General features: G+C 45.2%; 2 protein-coding genes across 2 annotated transcripts in view; one reads left to right on the forward strand and one right to left on the reverse strand.

The window, feature by feature from the left end:
- The window catches only part of PODXL (podocalyxin like), a 47,218-nt gene extending 43,474 nt beyond the window's left edge, over nucleotides 1–3,744 (forward strand). The window contains 1 exon segment of the mRNA XM_054514897.1: nucleotides 188–3,744. Coding sequence (XP_054370872.1) covers nucleotides 188–382 — 195 coding nt within the window. The 3' untranslated portion in view covers nucleotides 383–3,744.
- Nucleotides 3,745–4,623: 879 nt separating this feature from the next.
- MKLN1 (muskelin 1) overlaps nucleotides 4,624–18,144 on the reverse strand; it is a 102,762-nt gene continuing 89,241 nt past the window's right edge. Inside the window, exons 17-18 of the mRNA XM_036400521.2 lie at nucleotides 15,595–15,649; nucleotides 4,624–13,696 (exon numbers count right to left, since the gene is read on the reverse strand). Coding sequence (XP_036256414.1) covers nucleotides 13,575–13,696; nucleotides 15,595–15,649 — 177 coding nt within the window. The 3' untranslated portion in view covers nucleotides 4,624–13,574. The remainder of the gene's footprint in view (nucleotides 13,697–15,594; nucleotides 15,650–18,144) is intronic.

The raw sequence follows: 18,144 nt of genomic DNA on the forward strand, positions 1-18,144 counted from the left end.
TTGCCAGCTCCATGCTATCCCCTCGCTGCTCCCTGCCTCGACCTGACCATGAAAGTCTCTTTATGTAGCTATGTAACTCTATATGGGGCAGCTGTCACAGCTGGCTGGGAGCTGACAGCCCTGAGGTGACACTTGCAGCATGGCCAAGGTGTTGTTCAGTGGGGTTTATGGCTTTCTTTCCTCATAGCAGCGCCTGACCGAGGAGATGCAGACCATGGAGAATGGCTACCACGACAACCCCACGCTGGAGGTGATGGAGACCTCCTCTGAAATGCAGGAGAAGAAGGTGAACCTCAATGGTGAGCTGGGGGACAGCTGGATCGTTCCTCTGGACACCCTCATGAAGGAGGACCTGGAGGAAGAGGAGGACACGCATTTATAGGATGCAGAACTTGATCAAGAGAAAAACAACCACCCCCCGCAAAAAAAACCCCATAAACCCTACACACACGCACACAGAGCTCCAAAATAAGGCAAAAACCCCCCCAAAAAGCAGAAAATCCCTTAATGAACTAATTGTGCCACCACATGGGGGGCAGGATGGAAGAGAAAAGGACATGAGAAGACACCTCTGGGGCACAACACCACGTGCCACTTTGGTGGCCACATCTGGCCAAGCATCCTCCAACCCCCATCCACCTCCCATGCCAGACCTGACCAGCCATGGGCAAACAGGGTGGCTCTGCTCCTGAAGAGCTGCTGGTGTCTCCTCCAAGCATGTCCCCTCCCATCTCACATCTGACCACGCCAGCAACATCCTCCAGCCACCGAGAGACTCAAAAAATCAAGAGAAATAAAATAAATAGGACAGGAGATGGAGTGCATCTGACAGCAAAGCAGCACCTGGCAATTACAGCTTGACAAATCCTCTGGCCCACGCTGTTTAGTCATCACCCTGCCCTCCCTGACACCCAGGTAGTGAATGAAGAAAGCTGGAACAGCCTGTTCCTTTTTAATCCAGTTTCCAGCCTCTCCCCAGAGCTGAAACGCACAAGAGCCCCTCGTTGTGCCATGGGCAAATGGATGCATCCAGACCCAGTGGGATGGCAGGGATGCAGCAGTGCCAAGTGATGCTCAGCCCCCGTGCCAAGGGCTGAGGAACAGATCCTGCACCCACCTGGAGACCGAGAGAGGTGCAGCAGCTTCTTGTTTTGAAAGGATGAGATGGAGGGAGAGGAAAAGGAGGAATTCCTTGAGTTCATCCCTCTTTAGGAAGGGTGTGGAGAGCAAGAGCGATGCCTGGTCTCTAGCTCAGGTGTGATGTTGGGGGTTTTGTGGTGCAGGAGCCCAGCTCTGGTGCTGCATTTCCCTCTGGAAGGATCACTTGCCTTCCAGGAATTACACAGCAGCATCTCACAGCCCTCAGCCATCCTCCACGAGACTGTGGGACACAGGCACCACGATGGTTTGTGATTTTTGAGGGCACATTTTCCTGCATGAGCAGCAGAAGAGGTAGAAGAGCAGCAGAACGTGAGCCAGGCAGCTCAGTGGCATTCAGGTGGCCTTGGTGTTTCACAGCCTCAAGGTTTAAAAGCTCAGCCTCAAGCTCTTCTTCATAAGCCACTAAAATAACAGAGACCTGCAAAGCAACTTCCAGCTCAGCAGTGAAGCTGGGGCTGAGCTTTGTCCTGCAGCCCTTGGTCTGTCACCCAGGTCTCCCTTTGCTGAAGCCTTTCAAGGGGAGAAGAAAAACATGGCTGGACTGAGGCCATTTCTGGATTTTGACTCCCCAGCACAGCTCCTGAATGGCTCTGAAAGGCTGGGGAGAGTTTCATGCCTTTGCTCTGGTGAAGTAGCTCAGTCCTGGCAGAGGCAGGGATCATCCTCCAGCTGGGGTGCACCCTCCAGCACACGAGGACCAGAAGGTGACTTGGCTGAGTCCCTCTCCCAGCATGAGGATGGTGCTTGTCCCAAACCCTCTGCAAGCCAGAGGAGCTGCAGATCAGAGCGATGCCCAAACACAGCCCTGCTCCTCTGCCTGCCATAAACCAAGGCACAATGGGGAGATTTCCTCTGGGCTCTGCCACCAAGTCAACCCGACTGGGATCTGCTCCCACGGCTGCCCTGAATGAGGGGAAAAGCAGAGCCAAGCAATGGGAAGCTTGGGGAAACCCTGGTGGAGTTGGGAGTACTCAGGAAGGAGGGGATTGGGGTGTTTTGCTCAGCCCCAGGACAGGAACTGGCAGAAGATACAAGTGGCTCTTCCCCCTTCTGTCCTGCACTGAAGGGCAGAGTCTGAAGTGTTCAAACCTTTCTATTTTTGTATGTAAATATTCCTGCTATTCATTAGCAATGTATTCAGCACACTTCACTTACTTGTGCACTGCACTATGGGAAAGTAATTTTGGAGGGGAGGGGAAATAACAAATAAAATAATAAAAAAAAATTTAAATCTAAAAAAATAAAAAAAAAGGCAAGAAAAAGCTAAAGGCCAGCCTGGTAGGAGATAAAAATTTGACATGAAGCAGAAAAACAGCTCTTGCCCAAGGTAACTTTGTGCCACAGCTTTGTCCCTGTTCTGGCAGCATCAAGTTGAGCTCTTTAACATGGCCACGAGTCTCAGAGAATGGACCTCAGCATCCACAACTGCTCCTGTGAGCATTGTGGCCTCCCAGCTGCCCTGGCAGACAAGCAGCAGGCCCATTCCTCACATTTCTGTCCTTCCCAGAAAACAAACACAGGGCAGCAGGAATGCTGTGGCCACCAGGGCTGGAGTTGCCACGAGGACATCCCTGGCAGGGCATCTCCAGGCTTTGGCATGTGCCTAAAGATTCCCCCTTCCCAGCAAAGAGATGCCAAAGTGCTTTAATGAGTCAGGTCCAAAGACTTTCCAAGAGAATCCTACATAGGCTTGAGATCAAGCAACCTTAAATCTTTCCAAGCAGAGACCAGTGAGGATATTAACTGCTCAGCAAGTGCTTATAGTGATTTATATTTGAATAGGAATTGTACATTTATTTATTTTTCCAGACACCATATTTTTAAACCACTAATATTTTATAGTAGATTTTCCTTCCCCTATTTAAAAGAACTATTTCCACAGGAAAAGAAAACAGTACTTTTTGTTTTTTTTAAATGTTGAGAACATTCTTTTTTTGGAAAAAAAAAAAAATCAGGTAGGAAATGCAGCAATGAGCATCTTTGGCCTTAACCCTTCCCTTCGTAGAGTGTAGCCATAATTGTTAGACCAAAAACAATAAATAAAAAAATAAGATTTACCAAGGCATTTCCTTCCTCCCTGCCCCTCCTCCCTTCCCTGTGCTCCTCTTCTCTGCCCCAAACCAGCTTTAACATCCCACACATTGTACAAAGAGATTCCTGCTCTTACCTTTCGGCGAGAGCTTTACAAGCAGCTCAGATGTCCTTGCAAGAGACTTTTCTATTTTCAGATTCAAGAGGAAACGTGTAAATACTTTAGGAGCATTTTATCTCCCACTCACAGTGCCGTGACCCAGCTGATGAGGTTGATACTGGGACTGCTGCCTACAGAAGACACACAGAAGTCATAATCCATGAGGGACTGGTGAAGGAAAACCTAATTCCCCAGGTGGTTACCTGTTGAACCTTGCACATAGAGTAGAGCTCTTAAATACTGTGTGTAGCAGCACCTCTCACGGGGACAGGAGTCTGATTTACACTGGAATTTACTGAGGAACTGGATTGTAAGAGATTATTCTTGCATTTTCCTACAAATATATTTTGAGAGCATCATGTATTTCTGTCAATAAACATTCTTATGTAAAAGATTCGTGTCTTTGGATGAGTCAGGAGGGGTGGGCAGGTCAAAGGACAAGTTCCAGGGCCACAACTTCCTGCTCTGGAGAGGCTCCATGGGAAAACACTGGAACAGCTGGAACAAAACCAACCCAGACCTTCAAGGTAGCCAGCCATGGAAAAGCCTGTATTTTTCCTGTGCAGAAGGAAGTATTATAGTGGTGGAAAACCTATTCAATGTAAAAATCAGAGGATTCAGAGGGGTGGGAAGCTGAGGTGATGTTAGGGCACCCCCACCAAAGCCTGAGCACTTGCCTGAGCTCTTGGTGCCTTGAGGCTCTCACAGGAAAAGGCAACTCACCCTTATTTCTGCATTTCACTCTTATTTCTCCATTTCAGCCTCGTTTATTTCTGCATTTCATCCTAACTCACTCTGGTCTGCAGAGTGCAGCCCCTCCTCAGGTCAGGCTGTGGAGGAGGGAATCAACCCTCACACATAAAGCAGGAGAGGCATCACCCAAGGGTACCAGAGGGGCAGCAGCAGCGTGGGCAGTTCAGCAACTCCATTGGCCTTCAAGCACCCAAAATAAAACATTTTGCTCCAGGTTAAGTTTCTGCTTATGAAAAGGAAAAAAAAAAAAGTAATTTGTTGAAGTCAGATATTAAAAATGAGTGGTTTGCCGCAGCCTGTGTTCTAACTCCGTGCTTCTCCCCAGAAAAAGTTCCTGTGAATGTGTGGAACATGCTGGATTTATGGGATACTGACTGAGCTCATCAGTGAGGTCAGGCAACAGGGCCAGATGTAATGTGCCACTAGTTCCACAATTTCTCTACCACTAAAAGACCTTCACAGGCATTTTTCCACTCTCTGAAGCGATGTGAGAACAAACAGATCTTAAATCAACACCCTTGCTAGCATATACATTTTTATTAAGAAAAAAATGAACAAAATACATTCTCTCCTTATGTACATTACATACAACATAACTACATTTGTAGATATTCCTCGTGTCACTCATTCATTTATGTACAGCATGGGGCTCACACACCAACCCAGAAATCATCAAAGATGATTTATGCCAAGGAAGAAAATTAACACTCCAGGCTGAACAAAGATCATCCATAAAGAAAAGGGTGGGAAGGGGAATCACCAGAGTCCAGGGAAGATGCCTGTAACCACCATGGGCTCAGCACAGGAGCAGTCAATATTTGACCTGCCTATTCAAACACATGAGCAGTTCACAGCTTTCATCACCCCATGGATGCTTCTTTCCAGCCCAGGGCTGTCCACACCTCTCAGCTCAGCTCTCCTGTGCTCAGGTGTCCCAGACAACAACTGCAGGACAGACACCAAAGGGAATCCAGAGCCTGCAGGATTGCTGGGGAGGTGCAAACACTTCAAGCTGAGTGCCAGAACAGGACAGAGAGGCCAAACTGTGGACAGGGGGTGGACACTCACACTTCCAGCACTAGGGAAGGAGAACCAGCTTCTGGGGACCACACTGGGGTGTAGAGGACAGATAATGAACACTGAAGGTCCAGACAAACAAACCATCACACACTACAGTGATACCATCAGAGTAGAGGCAACAGCTCAACAAACAGCTCCAAACCCCACCCCAATCAGGCTGATGGTGCCCAGCCAGCTCACTGGTGTTTGACCCCAAGCTACCAAGGTCCTGTCCACACCACCAACTCCCCTAAAAGGGCCAACTGCCCCTAAAAGGGCCAACTGCAGCAGTTTCAAAGGGCAAACATTTAACGAGGCTCAACACTCCCAAAATGAGACACGCTGCATCTCAGCATCTGAATGCACAACATGTACAACACCACCAGCCCACAAGGATGGGAATGTCACCTCCAGTTAACTGGGAATGAGCCCACAGACTTTCAATTTCTGTCCCTCAGCAAAGTGGTCTGCGTGGCTCGGGGCCTCCAACTCGCAAGACTCCCATGAACACATTTGTTTGTATAATTAAGCTCTTTTCTCTGGCTTATGGTCTCCCCAGCACCCCCTCATTTCCTGCTGTGGAGGAGGGAGTGCTGGAAGGCAGCAGAAAATACAGCTTTAGCAAATGGCAACAGCTACTAATAATGAGGGGTTTGTTTTCTTTTCCACTAGCCTGCACAGCAGCTTCTGAAGTGAAGAGTGTTTTGCACATCAAAACATCAACGGGAGGGACAGGAATGAGGAGGGAGAGATGAAGACAATATTCACCCTGCACTGCTAGTTGGCATTCCTGATGACCACAGCTGACAGGAGGGGAAAACAAGTCAGCAGCACAGTAGTTCTCCTCCATTTTCCCCTTTTAAGAACTGAGGTTTTTGTCAAAACCTCAAAAAAAAAAAATCACTTTTCAGCCTTGAAGTGGCTTTTTTAATGAACAGACCCTGTTCACACACCGCAGCACTTCTCTGTTTAGTGAAACACTGAGTAATTGATTGAATCCCTTGGTTACTAAATCAGGATATTTAAAGCATATTTTCCTATCATTGGGGAGTAAAACCTATCCATTGCTATTTGGGATGTGGAGATGACTGCAACCACTAGAGCCACTATTATGGTCTAGCCTCCCCACCATCATATTAATTAAAAAGCACCTAATTTCCTTTAATCAAACTGGCAGATTTCATCAGAATGCTCAAAACATTTGTAGGTTTTAACAATCCCTTAGGGCAGCCAGACCTGATCCAAAAGCCAACGGGGCTGCACCAGCTCAGGTCTGTTTGAGCAGGGTTAAGCCCAGCTGGCTTCCTCACAATTGCTGTGGAGAGAATAGAATTTGTATTATTCTCTCTGGTGTCTGGGGTGCGAAGGGGCTGAAGCTTGAGGTGAAGCTCCAGGACTAGAAGATCCTGATATTGCATCACTTCTTTCTGAAAAAGAGCCAGAGAATCCAGCTCACATAGTAAAACCAGCTCTAAATAGCAAAGGTACTGCTAGGAGAGTCCTTTGAAGCCCTTCCACAAAGACAGACCTCACCTTACACACCTACTCACATCAGCACCCCTGCATTGACCCCAAGATTGTTCTCTTCTCATTGCTTCTACCCCACAGAAATAAACCAAACACCCCAATACTCATGAAAGTTTTGGGATGATTAGAGCAGGTGCAGGAACCTAGGACAACTTAAGGCTTGGTATCATTCATTACCTTTTTCTTCTTCACAAAATAAACCCTGAGATGGGAAGGAAGGAGCATCACAGCACTGAATGTGAGGCCATGGAAGGGCACAAGTAAATAACTGTGTGCTGCAGTGGGAAATCATCTCCCAGGCTTCCCTGTCCTTGACCCAGGATGAGAAACAGCCCTGGAAAGAACAATGAAAATCACAACGATCCTTGCTGACTGTTTCAGAGGCAGCAGGAGGAGTTTTGCAAAGGAAACAACTGGAGTATGATGTGGAGACATCGATGCCTCAATACCCACTATGCAGCTCTAACCTTTAACTCCTCCGTAGCTACCCATTAAACTCAGGGAAGTCTGAAGCACTTTAATAGGAATGAACAGCCACACAGAGAAAGAAAATTCAGAATAAATGGGGGAATAACCAAGGGGTCATGCTTTAACCATCACACCTGCTAGTGATAAGACTTTCCTTTCAAAATTAGTAGCAAACCCAAACATCTAACCTGACAGAGCCAGTTTTGAGCTGTTCACTCACATCCCTGTTTCCAGGAATGAGCTGTGATTCCACGCTGGAGCTGAACAGTCGAGTGAGTTCTGACAGCATTCACACTCTCCAGGTCACCAGTAAAACCTGTGCTGACTTACAGCAAACAGCTGGAAGCCAAGACAGCATGGAGCTGTGTCTGCACCAAGTAGAAATTGAGATTTCAGGGTACCAAGGTGATGCACTGACAGCAGCTCCATTGGAAGCAGAGCACTGAATTTGGGTCACAGCAATATCTGGAGTTCACCCCTGTCAAACCAAGCCCATGAAAGCAAAGCAGACAGCAGCAATGTGTTATCCTCAGGCTCTGTGCTTGGGGAAGGTGCTGCCCTGCAGGGCTCCACACCTCAGCCATGCAGCTGGAATCGCACAAACCCCACACAGCTGGAATTGCACACAACCCCCGCAGCCACTGCCCCCTCCTTGGAGGTTTAGGATATAACCAAAGCACACGTGGATAATCCCAAACTCCAGCCAGCTCTGTGACCCCTGCCTGGAATGCCCAAGGGATACCTGCTGGCATCCCCATGAGGCTCTCCTGTAGGACTCTCCAGCAGCAATAAGCAGCTCATTAACTGGCTTCCACTCCAAAACCACGTTTGGAGCCACTGACTATAGACAAAAGCATCTGGAGTCAATTTATCAAGCACTGAGCCATGGACTCTTACCCTGGTTCCAGTACATTTAACCTACTCTCTCCACTCCTACTTTTCATTATACTAGAAGCTTTCAGTAAAAGAGGGATTCTGCCTATAAGCCATTACCACAACTTGAATAATGTCCAAAATAACCTTTTCCATGACAGGATATGATTGGGTCTCCCATTCCCACAGGCATTTAGATACACTAACAAGCTTCTGACAGCACATTTACATTTCAACAGTATTTACAGCTTATATACTACTAGCAATCTATAGCAAGAACAAGTCATATAGCTGATCTTAAACTCTCCTCTCACAAAATAAGACCCATCTCCAAATTAACACATGTACTTATTTAAAATAGGCCAAGCTCAGAGTTTCTGTAATATTTCCCCTAAATTAAAACACCAATAATTTTGATTTTTCAACTGGGTCCACCTCTGTTTCTGTAATAAGTACAGCTATAAAACAACACAAGCACTTCCAGAGACATACATAAACTGCTTTTACTGTCAGGACTTCACTTGACAATAGCCAAACATTCCTTAACTCTGAGCCAACTAATAAGCTAAAATTCAAAGCATACACGGGGAATTCAAAGTTTCACAAGACATTTTTCCACTTTTAAAAACAAAGGGACCGAATGGAAACATATCTACTAATTTTTGCCATTTTCCCCAGAAGTGGCACAGCATTACATCAGCAGAATTACTGCCTGTACAGAGATGGAGGCTGTACACAAGTTCTTCAAACCTAAAGTTCACTCAATAAGCTCTACAAAAGTATTTATTTCTCGATTCTGAAATGCAGGAGGCAGCAAGAGAGCTGATAGTATTTGTGTTACAGGTACCTACCACCCTCCTGCATTTGACACAAGCAGCATTAATGCTCATCTTCCTCACAGTAAGAGCAGCAAAAAAGTTTGCAGCATTCCTCAGGACTCTGCTCTGATCCCATCACTCACCAGAGCAGGTTGGCACAGCACAGCCAGGTCAGCACAAAACTCTGGGACAGAGAAAACTCCCTTCAAAAAATCTGCACACATCAGGAAAATGGTTCAGCCAACAGCTGTTCCACAAAGCCCTATGGAAAACACTCTTCCAGAGTCATTACTCGGCTTTGGAAGGAGTTTCTTCTGGAAGAAGGAATAGCTCATGGAGCCCTGGACACTTGTGGCTGCCAATTAAAGACACACACAGATGAGCTGTGGCAATCCCTGCCCACCAGCCCCACATCTCTGCCACCCTCCTGTAAATAGGTGGGTCCAGTTTATTTGCTTATTGCCTCCTCAATCTTTAAACTGTAATCATGAATCATTCAATTTTCAAGCTGGGTAGTTATTATCAATGACCAAAAACTTTCAGCAATTTAATTTAACTTTGTTACTCCACAAAGGGAAGCTTTTCTATGCTCTTTAGGAAAATTTCTAATTTCACTCCAGTTGCCACTGCACAAGGCAATGCCTTAGAAAAGCTTTTCCAACTGGGTGTTCCCAGACTGATTTTCCAAAATAAGACTTTGCTAACTGAAGTTCTGGTAGGAAGCTCCAGCATGATCCCTGAGCCAGCGTGTACCTGTGTACACCCAGAGCCAGGTGCCCAGGCAAACAAAAACCAAATTCCAGAGGTTTATTTACACAACTGGGTACAACTACCTTAACTACCCATGCAAGATGCCACCCAGGGAAAGGGCAAACTGAACTTTTCCAAGACAAAGTTCTCCTTCCTCATTATGCTCAGCAAAAAGGAAGAGATTATAAGAATAAATACATCACAAATATAAAGAGTCAGAAGATAACAACTACAATTAATTTCAATGAACGTTTTGCATCACCCTTCAGGCCTTCCCAGGACCAATACTAACTAATGGGATCCTCAAAAGAAAAGAGGAAAAAGGTGGCTAAAGTGGTTATAATCTCATTTAACAACATGTAACAAAGTCCTTTGCCATATGACAACATTTTGGGTCACGCTGCAAGAGCAGAACATGCTTGGAGAAGTAATTTTGGGAGAACTCTTAACAAGTTCTACCCCATGCCTACTATGAGGGGTTGTGTAAGACGAACATTAACAAACTCACTTAATTCTACCTAATCCAAGTGACCAAAAGAATTAATTCTGAAGGGCTCTATTTCTCTAAGAAAATGCATCACTTGATAGGAAAAATATAAAGAATACTTTCTTGTTTTCCAAGGAGATGATCCACTAAAGGTTATTGTAAGGGACAGAGTCAGTGAAGACCAAACATAGGGATTTCAAAGAATATTTTTAAAAAGCTAAATCAAGAGTGAAGTCTGGATGTCTGTATCAAGTTTACCCCACCCTGACTTCCTCTAGCTTTAAAAGACATACCAGAACCTTGTAACTTTGGCTTTAAAGACCCAAAACATGATGAATGAGTCCCTCTCTGACAAGGAACGACGCTTTCCTTCGCAATACCTTATTTACAAGTTAACACAGAATTTACAGATAGAACTACTCACTGTAGTGCAAAGATTATGTGGTGTCAAGTTCATACACAAAGTCACCTTATAATCTAAAGTAAAGGCAAATAGAGTATGTTTGTCTTGTCTAAGCTAAGGAGCAGCCTCAGACACAGCCTACAAGCAATGATGGTGAGGTTCAAAGACTTCTCACGCACAGCTCAGGTATTTATAACCTCGCATGCACTGGGCTGTGAAACGTTTTCAGGTGGCTGTTTTCTGATCCAGTGGGTTTCTCTGCTGTTTGTATTTTGGGCTTTCTGTAATGAGCACATCAGATGCTTTCCTGGAATATCATCAGTGTCTTTAAAGATCAGCATGCAATGAAATTCAGACTACTTGTGTCACTGCCTGACAGCAAGTGGCTGATTTTAAAAGTAAGTTTATACTTCACTGCTCAGAATTTTTGGTTAGAATTTAAAGCAGGTAACGTAGCATACATCAATGCAAAGAGATCATTTGACTCCTAGCTTTAAGGACAAAAAGAAGGGAAGATCCTTGGCAAAGCCACAAGAAGCCTTCCCTTTGGATTAACCTCTCTGGCCACACGGTGCCTCTGCTGCTCAACAAATACTGCAGAGCTGAGCAGAGTTTCTGCTGGTTAATCAGCAGCTGTAATCCATGAACTGTGCTGGTGCGAGCGGCATCGATCTGCCTGGGACAAAGGCAGGTCAATATTTGATCATCCTGAAGTGCTCTCGTTAGCTGGGACTGTCAGTCCTGCAGAAGCCACGTTCCCCTGGCTCACACAAATCATTGATTTGCACCATGCTACAGAACACAGAGCCGAGGCTGCCGGGCTCCGCGCGCACCCCCGGCGCAGAGGACAATGAGTTTGGATCGAATTCCTGTCGCACAAATCCGACCTGACACGATGCACTGCTCACCAGCAATGCCATTCACAGCTCTGGCTGCTCCTGAACTTCCCCTGCCTGCTCACCAGGGCTTCTCAAGGTGTATCTTTTGGCTTCTTTCAGCTCTCCAAGGTAGACACACAACAGCTTATGAAGAGTTTGGTTAATTAGAGAAGTGTCACAAAGAGTATTTAATCATCTGACTGAAGCTGAGGATACACAAGCAATGAGATCAAGTGGTAAAGGAGCACAGCAGCAGGAAATTTAAGTACTAAAAAAGTTGCAGAATTTTGGCTGGTTGCATTAAAAGTGCTCATTTTGATCTCAATGGAAGCAACAGCTCAGCTGGAATATTCCCCCAGTATCTACATTTGTACTGTATAAACTCTACACTACTTAACAAAGCCTCAGCACAGGTAGCACACCACAAAGCCCAGCAGTGATGTAAAACTTTCTGTGTCAAGAGGAAAAAAAACCTGCCACGTTCCAAAGAAACAATTTCATCAGATTTCACTTCCCACACAGAGTGGATTCTTCTGCAGACATCTGATTTGCCATCCACTGAAGTGCACAGTGTCTGAACAGTCTCAAGTGACAGGTTAAAAACACTTCATTTGTACAGTCCTCCCTGAAGACAAGCCTGGCCTCTGACATACTGTTCCTTTCTAAGTGATTAAACACTAGTATGAGGTTTTGAAATTTATTTCTAATGCACCAGGACTACAAAAGTTACACAAAGAACATGATAAAGAGGCAATACAATCAAAGCAAGCAGACACTCGAGCTCTGAAAAAGACACTTGACTAACTCTTTATTTCAAGAGTCCAAATCATCTTTGCACACACAGGACTTCCACCAAGTTCAACAGGAGCCACAGCGGGTGCAGCAACGATACCTGACTGGCATGAACACTGCTGGACAGAAAGTTTTGCAGTTTCATATAAATATTTACATCTGCCAGTGTGTACTGAATGCTCACAGACACTGAACGCAGAGTTTCTAATGCTGGGTATGCATGTCCTTCATTCAACCTCACAGTGTGGCACCAAGCCCTTACAGTGTTTATAAAGAAGGCTTTCAGCAAAAGGAAGAATACATTTTCTATACATATGCATCAGCTCATTTTCAGAGATTTATGCTAAGAAGGCCTCCCTCACATTCAGATCTAGGTCTAAAATGCATTGACAAGGGAGCTGCACTTACATGGGAAGGAGACAAGCTGTTGGGAGCAACGCCCTGTACACACATGTACACATGGACAAACACACACAGAAACGCTTCACATGGAAATGAAGACAATCTGCTTCAGAAATCCTACACCCAACCTGGGGTCAGGTTTGCAGAGGTTGGGGATGTGTGTGGTGGAAGACCCAGTTCTGCCAGGCTCGCTGAGGACCCACAGGGGTTCTCAGTGGATGAGCAGAGCAGCAGAGAGATCAATCCCTGAAAAGGGGCCCGTGTGGGCGGTGACCGCACTCCTGTTTTCCAGCTGTATCTCAGCTTCCCTCCTGCCTGCCAGGTTTAATGGAAGGCTCCAGAGAACAGGAGATAGGGATGTAGGTCGTCAGTTTAGGTGGAGTCTCAGAAGCAATTAGACATGACTGTCAGCACAACTCTGGGAAGGGGAGACAGACGGTTTGGAACACACGCTCACCTTCCCGAGACACACCGTGAGTGCAAAACTCAGGACATAAATTACATCATCTCAACACCTGCCAGTGTCCTGCCACCAAGTTATTCAGCTGCTGAGGATGGAGTTGTAGGATAAAGCAATACATCGTGACTAGTTACAAATGAGGAAAGAAAAACCTCTTCCCCCTCTTCCTCAGGAAACACAAAATAAAACCCATCATCTTTAATCCCAGACAACTCACAAATCTCAAATTTTCCCCCATAGGCAAAAAGATCACTGCATGACTGGGTTTTATTTCTTTTTCTTTTTCCCCCAACTTTTCATCTTACATTTGCTAACTCAAAATCCAAAGTCAGAAAAAATATATATATTTAGTCAGAAGTACGTCAGTTACATTTTATTAACCTACTCCAAGGGAAAAGCTCCAGGGATTCACCATACAAGTATAAAACCCCTTTCAAACACCTAGGGGTTACTATATTAACTTCATCCCAGCAGTCAATCAATGCAGTAAAAAAATTAAAATACTGAAAATGGATGCTTTTCCCCTCTTCCATGTGTCCAGTGATTGCTCCATTACAGCGTGATGAGGTCCACCAGGTTGCCTTTAGGAGGGGTCATGTTGTCTGGGAAGAAGTTGACTAACGTGTCAAACAGCTGAGTTCTCTGGGCATACGTGTGGTCAACATCTGAAAATCCTGGGGGAGGAAGGAAAGGGAAAATAAGTCACTGCTCCCAATCCCAAACACTCTGTTTAGCTGTGGAATTGTCCATTTGGGATAAATGTTAACAGCTCCCTCTGCCTCCACTAATAAGGCTGCCACCGCTCTGTCCCACTACTGTGAGCACGTATAGAGAGATTATGTCACCCCAAGCCAGCACTGCCATCAAGATGCCATAAAAAGTAATAAACAAATGCCTGTCAAGCTCACTGACAGCCCTGAAGAAACAGGGGAAGCAGGAGTTCTCAGGGGACTGTTCTGATGTCCCAGAAAACAAAATCCATGCAGCTATTTTTATTTGGTGCCTCATTTCTGCTGTCCTCGGGCTTTCTTCATTATCTTCATTGCCATAACCAGAACTGCTCCTTGGATTGCTTGAGTTTTCCTTGAGATAAGCTGTGTTGACAGCAGGAGTCCCAACTCAGAGTTGGTATTTACTCACTGGACTTGCACCTGGCTGCATCTTGGCACACAGGAGCTTTGCAAACTGGTTTCTGGAGTGCTGCCTCCAACATGGCTTGGGAGGGTTTGATTTGCACTGTTTATCCAAATCCTACACTAAAACCATCAGCAAGAACAATAGGGGAGGCACACAATGATCTCCTCCACTTTGGATTACTTCCATTGCTGCTATCTCAAAGGAATGCTTTTTAATTCAGTGAACTCACTCCTCAGTTAATCAAAATCAACCAAGTTAATCAAATCAAGGAGGGCTGGGGTTTTTATTTTCAAAGCACTTCTTGATGTACATATGTTCCTATCTGTAAATCCAAAATCTGGATAAAGTATTGTACTGAGTCAAGAACTAATTCATCTTTTAAAATGCTTAAAACTAGGGAAAAGTTTTGAGGGTGGTGAAGCATTGGCACAGGTTGCCCAGAGAAGCTGTGATGTCCCATCCCTGAAGTGTTCAAGGTCAGGTTGGATGGGGCTCAGAGCAAGCTGGGATAGTGGAAGGCATCCCTGCCCATGGCAGAGGGGGTTGGAATGAGATGGTTTTTGAAGGTCCCTTTCAGCCCAAACTCTTCTATGAGTCTATGAAAAATCTAACTTTTCTGAAACTTGGGTTTTCTTTCTTTAAAAGAAGTTGATCCTATCAGTCAACTTGATGTCTTCCAAACCACTGGAACTCAGCAGAGCTTTCTCATCCAGCAGGGCAGAACTGCAGTGGGCCTTAACCTTCCCTCAGTTTCCCAGATTGGGAATTATACCTCCATCAAAAACTGAAGTCATCCATTCTCTTAGCGAGAGCTCAGTGACTTGAGGACACTCCAGCACAAGGATGTAATTTCTGCCTGTACCTTTCCTACAGCTTGCCCAGGATGAGTCTCTGAGATCTCTCAAAGAGTTAACTGGACAGAGAAGTGAAACAAATCATGGCTTTGGCTCAGCCCTCCTGTTTCCAGCCCTTCATGCCACTGTTTTCTCCACTCTTGACACCCTGCCCAAAGAACTCGTTCTTCAGAGAACAGAGCGAACCAAACTACTCCAGGAATTGCAGTTATCACAGCAAACAGAGCCGTAGCCATGCTGTGAGATTCCAAAGTGACATGACAGGAGGTGCTTTATTCTGACCAAAGCTTCTGTTTACTTGGGTAACAGCGAAGGATCAGATGTAATAAGAGACACAAAATGATCCCAGGAGGCATTGGTTTAAAACCACTGATGTTGATAGATGTTTTACATGTGGGCTTGAGGTATTGGACACTGGTCATTATAAATAACCTCTCAAATGTCTGGGTAGTGGCACTTTGCATATTGAAAAGAGCCTGCAATGTTCATAGGAACTATAACATTTGATATAAAAACCAGTAGAAACTAAGAGTAATTATCAAAGAGAACATCATGTAATTCCTCTGACACACAATACTCACCGAGAGTCGTGAAATCCGAGCCAGACTTAAATAATGCTGAGGCAAGAAGCTGAAACTGCAGAAGAAGAGGTAAAGGGACAAAGAAAGAAAAAAGTGTTATTAACCACAAAGGCAAGAACCCCAAGGAATTCATAGAAGTACAAGTAGCTTTAGAGTTGCTCTCCACACAATCCTCCTAACTCCTGTGCCATACACATGAATAACAGCAGCAGGCACTTTCACATGAGCACTACAATTTGTCACCTTGGCACAAGTTAGATGGTTTTTCCTAGAATTAGAGCAGTGTTGATGCAATGAAAGGTATTTGACTGAGAGCTCTAAAAATCTCATTTTTTTACATGTAGTTTTTTGCCTCTTTGGCAGAAGGTAGAGTCCCTCCACACAGTAACATTCCCAGGGATTAACATGGTACAGGCTCAGCAGCCAGGGATTAGATGGCACAAAAACAGGGTAACTGCTGGAGTGAGCATGAACTTCTTGAACACAGAGAAAGCTCTGCCCCACAGAGAGAAGCTGTGGATGCCCCAACCCTGGCAGTGCTGAAGGCCAGATGGGGCTGAGCAATCTGATCTAATGGGTGGCATTAGGGGGTTTGGAACTCAATGATCCTTAACGTCCCATCCAACCCAAACCATTCTAAGATTCTAATAACAGCCCATCTGAACTGCCAGAGATCTCACATGACAAATTTAAGGCAATATCTTCTTAACTAAAAATAAAAATTCTTTGTTTGGGAACATCAAGACCATGAATAAAAACATTTTACTTAACACATTCATGGTTTTATTCTCCCTTCATGTCTCACTGATAGACAGTGACCATGGTGTCTTCCTCTGCCCCTGACTGATGTTTCCAGGAACCCAAGGAACAGAAAAGCTTAGTGCTTTGTCATGCTCCTGCAAAGAAAGAGTTGATTCCTTAAAGCCTTGGAATCTTGTGTCTCCTGCCTGTGTGTCTTTTCAGCACACAGCCTGAAGGAAAAGAAGGGAGGAAAAAAAACAGAAGAGAAGCAAATATGTTCAGGGAAGGAGTGGAAAGAACAGCCAGGCATTACATATCCATCAGTTTAATTTCAATTTCAATAAAAAATGGGAACACAGACAGTTTGTAGGCATGTAGGAGTGGAGAAGGTGATGACTAGCAGCCAACGTGGATTTGGCAACAACAAGTTGTAGCACATCAATCTGATTTCTCCTATGAGGCAGAAGGCCCTAGGGATGGGACTTGGCAATAGACCTTGTCCATTCTGACTTTCATAGGAATTCTAACACTTTTATATGATATTTACGGCACATTGTCAAGGCATTACTTAGATTAAGCCAGCAGGGAAAGGCAAACAGGTCAAATAACTTTTCTGTGGGTGGCCATCAATGGTTTGACATCAAAATGGAGCCTTGAATCAGGAGTGATTCATCTGTGCCCCAGGGTCAGCATCACCCTGGGTTTTCAGTGATAACCTGCTTGGCAGAACAGGGCAGGATCACCAGACCTTACACCACACTCAGACTGACTGCCAGCATGGAACAGACAGCCTTCCAACTGTTTTTCTACTTAATCCAAATTATAATGATGGATTGAGGTGCATTTCACCAGGGCCGAGTGCAAATCAACATAAACACGAAAAATCAGCAATACAGAACAGGTGCAGAGGCTCTGTGAAAATGCACTTAGGCACTACAACAGATCAGTATCACTTTATTATAAAACTGACAAATGCATGAAAAGGAGCAGAATCTTTAAATAAAATACTCTTGCTGTTCTCAAGGTTTCAAAGTCTCCTCTACAATAAGGAGCCCATTTTGGGATGGCCTGTATCAGCTAGCAACATATGAGGAAAGCACTAGAAAAAAAAATTAAGTGGTCTAAAAAGCAAGTTCTACAAAGAAAGCTCAAAGGAGTCAGGGCTGCAGAGAACAATGGCCAAACACAAAACTGCCAGAAAACACAGAAGCAAAAAGTAGAAAAAAAAAGAAAAATAAGATGCTACAGAAAGTAGATCTATAACCAAGTGCAAGAAGCTACAAAAACACTTCAGTGAGATCAGTTTCAATGTGACATCAAAGGGAAAATCAGGCTAAAATAAGGACTGTAGTGTCTGGGGTATGTCTGCATCCTTTGGGGAGGGTATGGTGAGAAAGACACAGGATTGAAAAACTGGAGATGAGGGAGAAGGGGCTGTGAAGTGCCCTCCTGAGTGCAAGGCCTGGTCACACTAAATCACTGCAAAGCCCCACGTGGATTCCACTGTGAGCCTCATTTGTGAGAGCAGCTTGGCTTCCCAGCAGCACCCTACTTAAACAGCTGCCCAGCAGAAATAGCTCCAAAAGTTCCAATAAACCCGTGGCTAAATCCCTGCAGCTTCTGAGAGCAAATGCCACGCTCTGGCCATCCCTGCCTCCCACAGGATGGCTCAGGGGCCCGCTGCCAGCTGCCTGGTGGCACACCAAGCTGGGATAAAGCGGGTGCCACGTGCTCCCAGGGGTTCCCATGCTCCTGCAGCAACGCCCTGCTGGGAGCACAAAGCCACCCTGGGGCTCAGGTGCCTGACCA

This window comes from Molothrus ater, chromosome 5 (assembly GCF_012460135.2).
Source record: "Molothrus ater isolate BHLD 08-10-18 breed brown headed cowbird chromosome 5, BPBGC_Mater_1.1, whole genome shotgun sequence".
NCBI lineage: Eukaryota > Metazoa > Chordata > Aves > Passeriformes > Icteridae > Molothrus > Molothrus ater.